This window comes from Symphalangus syndactylus, chromosome 22 (genome assembly GCF_028878055.3).
Source record: "Symphalangus syndactylus isolate Jambi chromosome 22, NHGRI_mSymSyn1-v2.1_pri, whole genome shotgun sequence".
In the NCBI taxonomy this organism is placed as follows: Eukaryota; Metazoa; Chordata; class Mammalia; order Primates; family Hylobatidae; genus Symphalangus; species Symphalangus syndactylus.
Genome location: NC_072444.2, coordinates 30842636 through 30856546, shown reverse-complemented (window position 1 = coordinate 30856546; position 13911 = coordinate 30842636). Strand labels below are relative to the sequence as shown.

The window sequence follows — 13911 nt, the reverse complement described above, 5'->3', positions numbered from 1 at the left end:
CCCCACACCGGGCTGGTAGCCGGCCACATGACCACCTCAGAAGCAGCTGCCTGCCGCGTGCATGGAGGGAAGGGAGTGGCCGGCCAGTAGGCAGGAGGGGAAGCTGGTGCTGCTGTCTGTGGGTGCCAAGGGCCTCATTTCCTAAGATGAACCTCTCCTGGAGTCCGGGTCTCTCTGCCCTCCAGAGCAATTCTCCTGGAAGGCAGACGGCTTTCCATGCCAGGGCACCTGCCTGCTTTAGCGTCCAGAGGTCCAGCAGCCACCACCCCTCCCAGCATAGAAATGAGCAGTGGTGAATGCAACTCCTGGCATGGGAGCCCCCCAGCAAGAGAGGGCGACCTGCAAAGAGCCACTGGACCGGAGGCAGGAAGCCAGTCACGCCCCCGCCAGCTGCTGTCCCGGCACTGCAGGGAAATGCCCAGGTATAGTCCTGGTTGGACTTTTGGAGCCTGGGCCTTGGTTGCTGTTCTACAAGTATCTGATCCCCTCCTCTGTGCACGAGGGGCACTCCCATGGGCACTGAACAGGTGGCAGTGGCAGGAGGCAGAAGGGTCCCTGCCCTCCTGGACCCAACCTTCAGGGGAGTGAATTCAGCACACAGGACAGCTAGAAAGGAATCTGCAAGGTGGATGATGGCGAGCGCCATGGAGACAGATCGCAGCAGGAAAGAGGCTCATGGTGTGGTTTGTGTGGGACAGAGGGTAGGATGGGAAATGCAGGCCCCCCCGCCGGGAGCCATGCCCATCAGACAGAGGTGCAGGCTGTGAGTGACTAGCACGGCAGGCTCTCCAAGGACAACTGTTTGCTCACCTTTAGGGAGGGGGCCATCCAGCCCTGACCAGGGTGGTGGGGCCAAGGCCTGTGTAGACACTGCTACCCAGCTCCCTGTAGGGGCTCCTCAGGGGCTCCTTGCCCACTGGTCTCTCTTTAGCTCTTCTCTGAGCCCACCTTCCCTACCTCAATTGCATGTTCATGCAACAGGCATTTGTAGGCTCTGCTCTGAGCTAGGCCTCATGCTGGGCACAACAGGGCAGACATGAATGAAGGTCCCTGCAAATAAGATACAGAGGAATACTTGCAGGGAAACCCCCATGAAAGCGGCAGCTGTGGGGCTCCTGGAGGTGGCCCCCGTCTCTGGGTGCACATACAAGCAGACCAGTGAAAGGTCAGCAGGCTGGTCACCCATTCTGGAAGGACCCCGGCACATGGGGCTCATCTCAAACTCTTGCCCCTTGTGGATCCTTCCTTTGGCCCCTGGAGCTCACCCCAGGAAAGGCCCGGCCTGGGGCAACTCCAGGACATCTCAACCCCCTTCAAGGACCGTGCTAAAGCCTCTGTAGCTGCCCCAGCTCCCAGGATAGCCCTCCCAGCTCCTTCCCAGGGATAATCGAACTTTTCCTCTCTTGGGGCAGAAGGTGGGGACAGTGCTGGTTCCTTTCCAGCTCCCAGGCCAGGTTCCAGGATCCCACTGTGCAGCTGACCCAGCTGAAATGGTGACTTCCCCTCTGCGCCTTCTCTCTCTGGCGATGACGCAGGGCTGCGGTGCAGGCCACCTGGGCCGTAGCCGAGCCTGCGGTCAGGTGGGGTGAGGGTCACTGGACTGGGGACCTCCTTCGTGTTGAGCCTGCCTCCATGTCCTCATTGCCCTGTCACAGACTCTGCAGGGTGAGGGCTCAGCCCCGAGGCTGCCCTCACTGGTCCACTCACTGTTGTGCACGTGAATTAACACCAGTGGTTGCGTTCTGGACACACGCTTTCTCCCTTGGCCTTTTAATTGTCCACCATCTCTCAGGGCTCACTGCACATCAGTCTGTGTTGAGACGCCTCATTCTTGACAGCAGCACAGATTCCTACTGTGTGGACAGACTGTCACTTAGGTAACCAGTTTCCCTACTGATGGACATTTACATTGCTTTTAGTTTCCACGAATGTGCGTTCATCATTTCAGCTGACTATTTTTCAATGGTTCTTCACATAGAAACTTTGAAACTCCCCTGTCTCAACTAAGCCTATTTCCCCAGGCCACTCTCCTCCGCAACCTGCTTAAATGCATTCTGCTCGGTTTTTCTTTTGCAAAAAGCATGAAGCCCAAAGATCTCTGTGGTGCAAAGATGCTTTCCACAAGCAGAGAATGTGTTGTATAGATAGCATTTCCCTTTACAAGGCTGGGAGCAATAAGACCTTCCCGGGTTGGGGCCACCTGGCATGCAGGGGTGAGGTGCCTCCCTGGCATAATTACAGAAGCGTTTACTTCAGCAACAGGTATGCCCTGCGCTGCTTTCCCAGGGACAGCTTTTGACCCAGTTTTACCCTGGGAACCACCTCAAGAGAGCACCGTGATATAGTACCGCAGTCATCACAGAAGAGCAACCCTGGTCTTCAGCATTTGGGGGGCTCAGGCTCTGCATGCTGTCTGTGCTCCCGTTTTCATTTGGACACTTGGGGTACAGCTGTCCTGCCTGGAATGCAGCTTTGCCTGTGTTTGTCTCACAGATGCAGGGGGCAGAAAAGGGCAGCTTAGCCAGAGTTCCTGGCAAGCACTGCTTTGCGGACTAAGAATCTCATGCCAAGAGGTGTTTATATCCAGGGGCCAGGTCCCCTCCTAGACACCAAGACCTGGTGGTGGCACTAGTTAGAGGATGTTTCGCTGCAGCTGCCCCCTGCCCCAGGGCCATCCATCCAGCCTGGGGCACTCAGAGCATTGGCACACTGTCTAACTCATCATCGTCTGGACAGTGGCGGCTCCCAGGCCGGGCGGCACCATGCTGTCCATGACGTACAGCGAGAGTCTGCGGAGCGTGAGCAGCAGGTGCCACTCTGAATGGGCCCTGCACCCCGTCCGCCAGACGGACACGCTGGAACTGCAGCGGCTGCGGGAGGTGCGGGCGGCTGCCCAGGCCAGGAACATGGAGAGCTTCCTCCGCATGCACGGCCTTTCCCTGGACGGCTGCACCGCCCAGCGCACAGGCATGAAGTATCGGTAAGGGCCGGGCAGGGGGGCGGTGGGGTGGGAAGTCTGATTTCAGCCATATAAAAATGTATAAAAGGGCTGGGCACAGTGGTTCACACCTGTAATCCCAGCACTTGGGGAGGTGGAGGCGGGTGGGTCACCTGAGATCAGGAGCTCAAGACCAGCCTGGCCAACCTGGTGAAACACCACCTACTAAAGATACAAAAAATAGCCAGGCGTAGTGGGGCACGCGTGTAGTCCCAGCTACTCGGGAGACTGAGGCAGGAGAGTCGCTTGAACTCAGGAGGTGGAGGTTGCAGTGATCTGAGATCATACCACTGCACTCCAGCCTGGGCAACAAGAGCGAGACACCGTCTCAACAACAACAACAAAAATGTATAAAAGAAGAAAATGAGGCCAGGCACGGTGGCTCATGCCTGTAATCCCAACACTTTGGGAGACCGAGGTGGGTGGATTGCTTGAGCCCAGAAGTCCGAGACCAACCTAGGCAACATGGCAAAACCCCGTCTCTACCCCAAAATACAAAGAAATTAGCTAGGCATGGTGCCATGCACCTGTAGTCCCAGCTACTTGGGAGGCTGAGGTGGGAGGATCACCTGAGCCCAAAGAGTTTGAGGCTGCAGTGAGCCGTGATCGCACCACTGCACTACAGCCTGAGCAACAAAGTAAAAAGTGAGACGCTGTCTCAAAAAAAACACAAAGAAAGTGAAAGTGCCATAGTCCTATCCTATCAAAAGATAAGTCCTATTAAGAATTTTGGGCCGGGCGCAGTGGCTCACACCTGTAATCCAAGCACTTTGGGAGGCCCAGGCAGGCGGATCACTTGAGGTCAGGAGTTTGAGACCAGCCTGGCCAACATGGTGAAACCCCATCTCTACTAAAAATACAAAAATGAGCTGGGCATGGTGGTGTGCACCTGTAGTCCCAGCTACTGGGGAGGCTGAGTCAGGAGGATCGCTTGAACCCGGGAGGTGAAGGTTGCAGTGAGCCGAGATCTCACCACTGCACTCCAGGCTGGGTGACAGAGCGAGACTCCGTTGCGCAAAAAAAAAAAGTTTGGTAAATTCCCCATGGGGTAAAAATGTGTGGGGGTGTTTCTCCGTGGGGAAAAATGTGTTTCTGGGTGTTGGAGATCCCTGCTCTAAATGATAGGCACGTAGGTCTGAATTTTCTTGCAACCTCCAAAGGACATTGTTTTTAGTGCTCTTGTCTTTGAATTCAGCACCTCGGACAGCGCTCTGTTAGCCACCGTTCTCTGGCGGGTGTAAATCCCTGTCAATTGCAAATTGACAGCTTTATCTTCTGTGCCTCTCAGGAACATGCCCTTGTGAGAGCCAGTCAGCCAAAGAGGACCCTCCCCACCCAGTCCTTGTATAGTTGCCAGTTAAATTTGAAGTTCAGATAAATGAGTAACTTTTTAGCATAAATATGTTCCATTAAATATTTGGGACATACTTATACTAAAAAGTTCCTCATTGTTTATCTGAACTTCAGATTTCACTGGGCGTCCTGTGTTTTATCTGGCAACACTAAATCTCTGGCTTCCGTCTGAGACAGACCCTAGGGATCATCTGCATGCTCTCTGCAGAGTGGAGTGCAGGCCAGGACTGCTTCTTTAACGTTTTCTCCTGTGGACGGCGTGTTTGGTACTTCAGCCCATTGTTTGAATATGTGGTTGTAATTTAAAGAAACAAAACACTTCTCCTGTGAGTCCATTAGGTGGCAGTGTTTTTCAGGCTTTGTATCCTAAATCCAGCTGTCAAGGAAGGACAAAGGGTCTGCTAGTTTGGCCACAGCTGACCTCCTTGTTCTGCTGGAAATTTCTCAAGGAGACGCTGGGCATTCATGAGGGGCTGGTCATTGATTCCTTTTGTTTATTCAGTAAATGTTTACTGAGAGTCTGCTTGGCACCAGGCGCTAAGCCAGATCCTGGAGCTGCTGCATGAACAAGATCAACCAGGTCCCCACCCTCATGGCAGCCACGGCCTGGGAGTGTGGGGGGCAGAGAAGCAGCAAGCTTGCACGGAGACAAATTCCAACAGCGGCCACTGGCCGAGGCAGCAAAGCAGGACAATGCAATAAAGAGAGACCAGGGAGGCCAAAGGGGAACCCTCTGAGAGAGGGATCGTCTGAAGATGTGGAGAACATTCCAGCTCAAGAGGAGAGGGGTCTGGAATGGATGCCTCTCTCGGTTGGAGGAGAGAAAAGAAGGCCCAGGCGGCTAGGCTGGAGGGAGGAAGGTTGAGGACACAAGGCGATGACGCAGGAGGGGCCAGACCCCATCCTCCAAACCTGGGGGAAACCTCAGCTCCCTCCTATGTGGACAGGATTTGTGATGGAGGAGAGTTTAGTGGGTTAAATCAAGACCCCCCAAAATCACATTCATCCTAAACCTCAGAACATGACATTAGGCTGGGTGTGGTGGCTCACGCCTCTAATCTCAGCACTCTAGGAGGCAGCCTGGGTAACATGGCAAAAACCCATCTCTAAAAACAATCAAAAAATTAGCCAGGCATGGTGACACATGCCTGTGGTCCCAGCTACACAGGCGTCTGATGCGGGAGGATCACTTGAACCCAGGACTTCAACGTTGCAGTGAGCCCTGTTTGTGCCACTGCACTCCAGCCTGGGCGGCAGAGTGAGACCCTGTCTTAAAAAAAAAAAAAAGAAGAAAAAAAATGTGACATTATTTGGAAATAGGGTCATTGCAGATATAGTTAAGATGGGGCAATGGGGCCATACAAGACTAGAATGGACCCTAATTCCTATGACTGGTGTCCTTATAAGAAGGCCATGTGGTGATAGAGAGTGGAGTGATGGGTCCACAACCCAAGGAACTCCGAGGAGTCTCGGTGTTACCAGTGGAGGGTGTCCAGCCAGGTTCCTGGCATCTTGAACAAAGAATTGGACAAAATGCACATACAAAGCAAGGAAAGAATGAAGCAACAAAAGCAGCCGGGTGCAGTGGCTCACGCCTGTAATCCCAACAGTTTGGGAGGCCAAGGCGGGTGAATTACATGAGGCCAGGAGTTCGAGAGCAGCCTGGGCAACATGGCAAAACCCTGTCTCTACTAAAAATACAAAAATTAACCAGGCATGGTGGCCCACACCTGTAGTCCCAGCTATTCGGGTGGCTGAGGCAGGAAAATCACTTGAACCTGGGAGGCAGAGGTTGCAGTGAGCCAAGATGGAACAAAAGTACACTCCACAGGATGGGAGTGGGCATGTGGCTCAAGAACCTGGATACAGAATTTTCTGGGGTTTAAATACCTTCTAGAGGTTTCCCATTGGTTACTTGGGGTACACCTTATGTAAATGAAGTAGTGGCGTGTGATCATTCTGATTGGTTGCAGAAAGTGACCAATCAGAGGCTGAAGTGAAGTTACAAAGTTACACTTCTATGCAAATGAAGACTTGGCCCACGACCAGCTTGATTGGTTGTGGGAGGGGACCAATCAGAGGTATTTTCCATTTTTCATCTGCCACGCAGAAAAGGGGGCGCTGTGCAAAGAGAGTAGCCTCTGGTTCTTTTGTTACTTGGGCGTGGAAAGTTGGGGTTTTCCTTTTGACTTAGTTATAGGAAGTCAGCGGGAATTGGCCTTCAGTTCCCTGCCTCCAGACCCTGGTCTCCTGCCCCACCAGGAGCCACCAGATGCTGGAAGGGGCAGGAAAGGACACCTCACGAGGGCGTTTGGAGGGAGCCCTGCCCACACCTGGACTTCAGACTCCAGAAGGGGGAGAGAAAACATTTCTGTTGTTTTAAGCCCTCTAATTTGGGGATCTTTGTAATGGCAGCTGCAGGGAACTAACACAGGTGGAGAGAACATATCTTTTATTTGCCTGAAGCCCCAAGGAAAATGTGTGAGCAGCCTCAGAGACACTGCAGGACCCGCTGTGGGGCTGGAACGCCCTTGGGGATTTCGCTTCTCAGGGAGTGGAGGAGACCAGAAGACAAATGTTCTTTTTTTTTTTTTTTTTTTTTTGAGTTGGAGTTTTGCTGTACCGCCCAGGCTATAGTGCAGTGGCACAGTCTCGGCTCACTGCAACCTCTGCCTCCCAGGTTCAAGCGATTCTCCTGCCTCAGCCTCCCAAGTAGCTGGGACTACAAGGATGCACCACCACACCTGACTAATTTTTGTATTTTTGGTAGAGACAGAGTTTTGTCACGTTGACCACGCTGGTCTCAAACTCCTGACCTCAGGTGATCCACCCACCTTGGCCTCCCAAAGTGCTAGGATTACAGGCGTGAGCCACCTCACCCCACCAACAAAGTCCCTTCAGCAGTTGATGGGCCAAAGGTTGTTGTTACACCCAGGTCGGGGTGAAGCGGGGGCGGGGAGGGTGGTGGCCTCACTCTATCTGGTGAATTTCATTTTGCTGCACCCAGGCTGGCAGGGGGTGGGTGGGATGCTCTGTGACTCAGACCACCAGTTATTAAAGATCCCAGATAAATTTATTCCGTGGTTACCTCTTCTCCATCAGCGACTGTGCTGGGTCTCCATTAAACTTGGTCTTAAATATGAATATAGAAAAGATGATACCTGGGGATAGGCACTGCCTGGTGCCACAAGGAACCAGCCGTGCCCCTGGCCTGGGCATTTCATCAGCTGAACTGAGCTGCAGCTGATGGAGGTGGCTAGCAGCATTCCTGTTACACTTCCCCAGTTTTTTTTGAGACAGTCTCGCTCTGTCGCCCAGGCTGGAGTGCAGTGGTGCGATCTCAGCTCACTGCAACCTCTGCCTCCCGGGTTCAAGCGATTCTCCTGCCTCAGCCTCCCAAGTAGCTGGGACTACAGGCGCAAGCCACCATGCCAGGCTATTTTTTGTATTTTTAGTAGAAACGGGGTTTCACCATGTTGGCCAGGCTGATCTCAAACTCCTGACCTCAAGTGACCCACCCACCTCCTCCTCCCAAAGTGCTGGGATTACAGGCGTGAGCCACTGAGGCCAGCCTACATACACTTCCCCATTTTTTAAACTGTCCTCAATTCTTGCTGTTAAAAAGAATTTTAAAATGAATTTTTAAATCCACACAGCCCCTGTGTAAGCGTGAGGGAGCAGGGCGAGGGCAGCTGGCCTAGCACACACTTCCCTTCCCCTGTGGACGGTAGGGTTCAGAGATGCGGCCTCAGAATGGCAGGCCAGAAGCTGTGGCCGGGCCCACGCTGTGCTGGCTGGACGCCAGCCCTCAGTTCAGCTGTGTTTTCCTCGCTCCCCATGGTGCTGGGAGTGAACCCAAACTCCCCGAAAGGCTATACGTGGCCCTAGCCTGCCTCCTTGGTTTCACCTGGGACCCCTCTCCCTCCCGCTCAGGAGGCTCTGGACGCCGCCCCTTCCTTCTGTATCCCCAAAGCGGAACTCATTCCATCCACAGGGTCCTCGCACTTTCTGTTCCCTCTTCCTGGAGGGTGCCTCCCCAGACGTGGCCTGGTTCCTTCCCACTGTCACATCTAAGCTTGGTCCCCAAAGAGACTGTCTCAAGCACCCACTCTAAACAAGCACCTGTGAAGTAATCAGAAGCCCCTCTTCTGAGTGAGTGTCTTCCTCACCCCTCCTCCATCTCGGTTGCCTTGCTCTTTGCCCGTCTGCACTGCTTTGAGATCAGAGCTTTGTCTGCCCCTGGCACCCGGAACCCCCCAAGCCTCTGTGACTTTAGGTCGGAAGGCGCTGCGAGGTCTTGGTCTTAATCCACTTTCCAAAGCACATGTCTCGTTCTGGCTGCATCCTTGATGGTGGGAAGACAGGACTGACTGGAAGCTGGTCTGAGGCTCTCTCTGCAGTCCAGATGTGGATGGCAGGGAGCCTCTGCAGTCCTTGGGCACTGACCCTTGGTCATGAACTCCTGGCAGGGCAGAAGTCCTGATTTCCTGTGCTTTCTGACTCTAGATCCCAGGCTCTTACCACAAGCTCAGGTTCACCAGGAAGTACTTGGTTGGTTGCCAGATTCATTGAGCAGACTGTAGTTGCTCAGTTAACCATAGGCCATCACTTCCAGCTGGGCCAGCCAGGGAAGGCTTCCTGGAAGAGCTGGGAATCCAGGTGTGTCTTAAAGGACAGGCGGGAAGGAGGGCACTGAGGGCAGGAGGAGGGGCAGGAGAAAAACAGCAGAGGCCAGGGGGGATGGCAGGTTAACCTGTCTACAAGGCCAAGTGCGTCCTGGGAAAGAGGGGTCCCCAAGAAACGGGGTCCGTCTTGGGAAAGATCCTGTTTTACTTTCCTGAGGCTGCTGTAACAAGCTGGGTGGTTTACAACAGAAGCTTTTTCTTTCCCAGTTCTGGGAGCCGGAAGTCCAATGCCCAGGTGCAGCAGGGCCACACTTCCTCCGAAGGCCCCAGGGAGGATCCTTTTTGCCTCCCCCAGTTTCTGGTGGTGCCGGCAGTCCTGGGCATTCCTCAGCTTATGGCCGCATCTCTCCAATCTCTGCCTCTGCCATCCCATGGCCATTTTCCCTCTGTGGGCCTCTGTCTCCAAATCTCTCTCTCCTTATAAGAACACCAGTCATGGCCAGGCACGGTGGATCATGCTTGTAATCCCAGCACCTTGGGAGGCTGAGGCGAGTGGATCGCTTGAGTCCAGGGGTTCAAGACCAGCCTGGGCAATGTGGCAAAACTCCGTCTCTACAAAAAATGCAAAAAATGGCCAGGCATGGTGGCAAGTGCCTGTGATCCCAGCTATTCACGAGGCTGAAGTGAGGATCACTGAGCCCAGGAGGCAGAGTCTGCAGTGAGCTGAGATCGCACCACTGGCACTCCAGCCTGGGTGACAGAACAAGACCCTGCCTCCAAAACAAAAAGCAAAAAACAAAAACCCAGTCACTGGCTTGAAGGCCGACCCTAATCCAGGACCATCCCATCTTAACTTGATTACATTTGCAAAAACCTTGTTTCCAAATAAGGTCACACTCACAGGTATCAGGAATCAGGATCTCAACTGTCTTTTGGGGACACATTTCGGCCTGCCACAGGCCCCAAGGATTGACTGAACACCTTGAGCCTGCGGGGACATCCTTGAGTGTCCTGGGAGGAACCCGGGCTCCCACCAGTTACCTGTGTGACCTCAGACAAGCCCCTGGCCTCTCCATGACTCGATTTCCTTACCCGGAAAGTAGAGACCAGGGTCACTACATCAAAATTGTCCTGAGGAGTAAATAAGCTCCAGGTGACATAACTCAAAGTTCCAGGCTTGGCTCCTTGTGGGAGAGAAACGCAGGCCCTTCCCATCCCTGGGAAAGGGACCTTTCCACACAGCAGTAGCTGTCCAGGCACCTGGACTGTCCGCTGTCTATCCATCTTGGGGTCTCATTCGTGCACTTAGTCGCACTTAGAGACACAGTTCAGTGCCTCGCAGACAGGGGACGGAGGCATCACGAAGGGACGGGAGGGAGGGAGGTGAGCAGCCAGTCATTCTGGAAGAGCTGCCGAGCCAGACGCAGGGGCTGGGAGAAAGCCAGCTGGCAGGCCCAGAGCGCTCCTTGAGGGCCTGCCCAGGACCGCGGCTGGCAGCTGTGTGGGGCCTGTATCGGGGCTGGGAGGGCTTCTGCTGGCAGCGGGCGCCACATTGGAGCCTTGGTGGTCATGGTCATCCCAGGCCTGGAAACAGCATCCGTCTGCAGCCCCAGCCTCTCCAGCCCCAGCTTCCCTAAAGGGACAGAACAGCCCTTCCCTCCCCCACAGGGCTCCTGAAGGAGAGGTGGGAGGAAAGGCAGAGACCCAAACTCCTGCACTGGGTGGTTGCCTTGTCACCGACTGATGATGTACTGGGTGTTTCTGGAGCTGGCCTGGCAGCAGGAATCGTGGGCCATACCTGTTTTTCCTGTTTTTTGTTGTTTTTGTTTTGAGACAGGGACTTGCTCTGTCACCCAGGCTGGAGTGCAGTGGTGCTATCACAGCTCACTGCAGCCTCAACCTCCCGGGCTCAAGTAATCCTCCGGCCTCAGCCTCCCTGGTTGCTGGGACCACAGGCGCACACAACACCTGGCTAATTTTTGTATTTTTTGTAGAGATGAGTCTCACTAGGTTCCCCAGGCTAGCTGGGAACCCCTGGGCTCAAGCGATCTACCCACCTCGGCTCCCAAAGTGCTGAGATTATAGGCGTGAGCCACTGTGCCCAGCCATACCTGTTACAGTACAGATCCCCAGGCCCCTTTCTGGAGGTTTGGGGTGTCTGGGCGTCCTAGAGGCTCTTTGGACCAGCAAGGACAGGGAGCACCACCCATGTGCTGGCGCCGTGGTCATTGTTATTGGTCTTGTTACGTCTCAAAGGGTGCTTCTGAGGACAGAAGGAGGAAGGGAAAGAGAGGTGCTCGCTCAGGCCCGGACAGTTGCATGGGAAACAGCAGCAACTCAGACCAGAGCCAGCCGACTCACAGCAGCAGGCCACTTTCCCCTTTCTGGGCTCCTAGAGTTGGAAGTGTGTGGGGCCATGAGGTCCTGGTGAGCAAGAGGAAGGAGGAGGAACTGGCTTTGCAGACCACGTAAAGCCGGTTCCCGGGAAGCACACACATGGCCTGCCGGAGGCCTTGTCCTAGCATCACCTGCAGCTTCAAGATGTGACCCCAGCACAGTCCACTCAGCCCAGCCACAGAATGGGCCCCGCCAGTGAGATGTGCGCTCTGGGCAAGACTCACACGTCCCGTCATCGGTCCTGTGGCCTCCTCCTTCCCTCGGCCTCCCACTGTCCCTCCGTGTCAAGTCCCCCACCATCTGATGCGCCCTCTGACAAGGCCAGCGAGTCACCCTACTCAAGACATGGAACCTGCTGCTGCCTCACAGGCTCCCGCCATCTGCCCTCCTGCCCCTGCTCTCAGGAGAAGGACACTCCTGGAATTCCACATGGAGCCCACCTTCTCCCTGGAGCCCTACCATACTCCCAGGCACCGCAGACCCGCTCTCCTGCTGGCCGACTTGGCCTTGAACACCGGTGGCTCAGGCCTTTCCCAGGGACCCTTGCTTCACACCCCAGCTGGAGGAAGCCACACTCACAGCACTTAGCCCCTATGGGGTCTTCAGCTCTTACTCTCCTGGTGCACTCCTCCTCCAGGAAGACCACCGGCCCTGCCTCCCTTTGTTCTTAGAAACTGCTCCTTTGGGGCAGCCCCTCAACTGTTCAACATCCTCTGCCCTTCCTTGGGCAAGAAGTCACCTTTGGGTGTAAACCACACTCCGTTCAGCATGGACAAGGCAGTCTCTGCAGGATGCAGACCCTCAGCCTCACTCTCGGAGGAGCTGCTGGAGGCTGTGCTTTTATTGTATTGTATTTTATTTTATTTTATTTTATTTTTTTTGAGACGGAATCTCACTGTCGCCCAGGCTGGAGTGCAGTGATCTGGGCTCACTGCAGGCTCCGCCCCCTGGGGATCACGCCATTCTCCTGCCTCAGCCTCCCGCGTAGCTGGGATTACAAGCGCCCGCCACCTCGCCTGGCTAATTTTTTGTATTTTTAGTAGAGACAGGGTTTCACCGTGTTAGCCAGGATGGTCTCGATCTCCTGAGCTCGTGATCCGCCCACCTCGGCCTCCCAAAGTGCTGGGATTACAGGCATGAGCCACCGCGCCCAGCCGAGTCTGTGCTTTTAAAAGCCATGTCAGGCCGAGCATGGTGGCTCGTGCCTGCAATCCCAGCACTTTGGGAGGCAAAGGCAGGTGGCGGATCACAAGGTCAAGAGATCGAGACCATCCTAGCCAACATGCTGAAACCCCGTCTCTACTAAAAATACAAAAATTAGCTGGGCATGGTGGCACATGCCTGTAGTCTCAGCTACTCGGGAGGCTGAGGCAGAATTGCTTGAACCCAGGAGGTGGAGGTTGCAGTGAGCCAAGGTCGCACCACTGCGCTCCAGCCTGGCGACAGAGCAAGACTCCGTCTCAAAAAAAAAAAAAAAAAAAAGCCATATCTAAAACCTTCTCCAGGCCTTGAGCCCTCCACGGGCCTCATTCTGTGCATGAGAGGGCGTCCGCCCCCTTCCACTGCGAGCCTGTTGCCATTGTGGGGGAGGAGCTGGCCGGCCCAGCTTTCCAGCCTCTCCAGGCCCAAGGGGGATGAGTGGACCCCAGGCACTGAGCCGGAAGCCTCCGCTGCAGGGATGCTGTCTGTGGTGCACTCCAGGGACACAGAGCAGAGCTTTTAATGTGGGGTGGCTGCCCTCCAATGAATCACAGCAAGAGCTAGCGGCTTCATCTTATCAACAGCAGGTACTGGAGAGACAGAAAAAGAACCAGAAATCGGTTGTAAGTTGAAGTCAACCATCCACGCTCCATGCCTCTGACCAAAGCCTACCAGCGCAGGGCCGGGTGGTGGCTCACGCCTGTAACCCCAGCACCAGGCCAGGCGGTGACTCACACCTGTAATCCCAGCACCAGGCCGGGCGGTGGCTCACGCCTGTAATCCCAGCACCGGTCCGGGCGTGTCCCCACACATGAATGTTCCAGGCTTCCCTTGTCTGGACGATATGATCAGGGAGACACCATCCCAGATTCTGGTTGATAATAGAGCAGGCCTCCTCAACCTTGGCACCATTGACACTTGGGCTGGACAATTCTCTGTCATGGGGCAGCATCTGTGGCCTCTGCCTACTGCCAGTAGCACCTCCTGCCCAGTTGGGACAACCAAAAATGCCTCCCTATGCTGCCCAGTGTTCCCTGGGGAACAAAACCCCTCCCAGGGGACACCCACTGATACAGAGTAATCATCTGTGCCACCAATTTTCACAGATTATAACGTAATATAATGTGCATAATGCAAAAATTATATTGAATTCTTTTTAAAATTACCCTCCACCCCACCTTATTCCAAAAAGGATGGTAGGTGACATTGTTAAATTAATCTGCTACCATGAAATTTTTTAAATAAATAATAGCAAATATGGGGAAAATGGAAAATAAGGGTAGGTTAGTAAAATAAGTTGGTGGTAAAAATAAAATACCCAATTCACCCACTAGATGA

The 13911-nt window shown here is 54.3% G+C and overlaps 1 protein-coding gene across 10 annotated transcripts in view; it reads left to right on the top strand.

Annotated features, from left to right (window-relative positions):
- KCNAB2 (potassium voltage-gated channel subfamily A regulatory beta subunit 2) overlaps positions 1-13911 on the top strand; it is a 108340-nt gene that overhangs the window by 55353 nt on the left and 39076 nt on the right. Inside the window, exon 1 of one of the 10 annotated variants that reach the window (XM_063631984.1) lies at positions 2748-2980. The exons of the other annotated variants lie outside the window; for them this stretch is intronic. Within the exon in view, the coding sequence (XP_063488054.1) occupies positions 2763-2980 (218 nt within the window). The 5' untranslated portion in view covers positions 2748-2762. Of the gene's footprint in view, positions 1-2747; positions 2981-13911 lie in introns of those variants that run through there. 10 annotated transcript variants of the gene reach the window in all.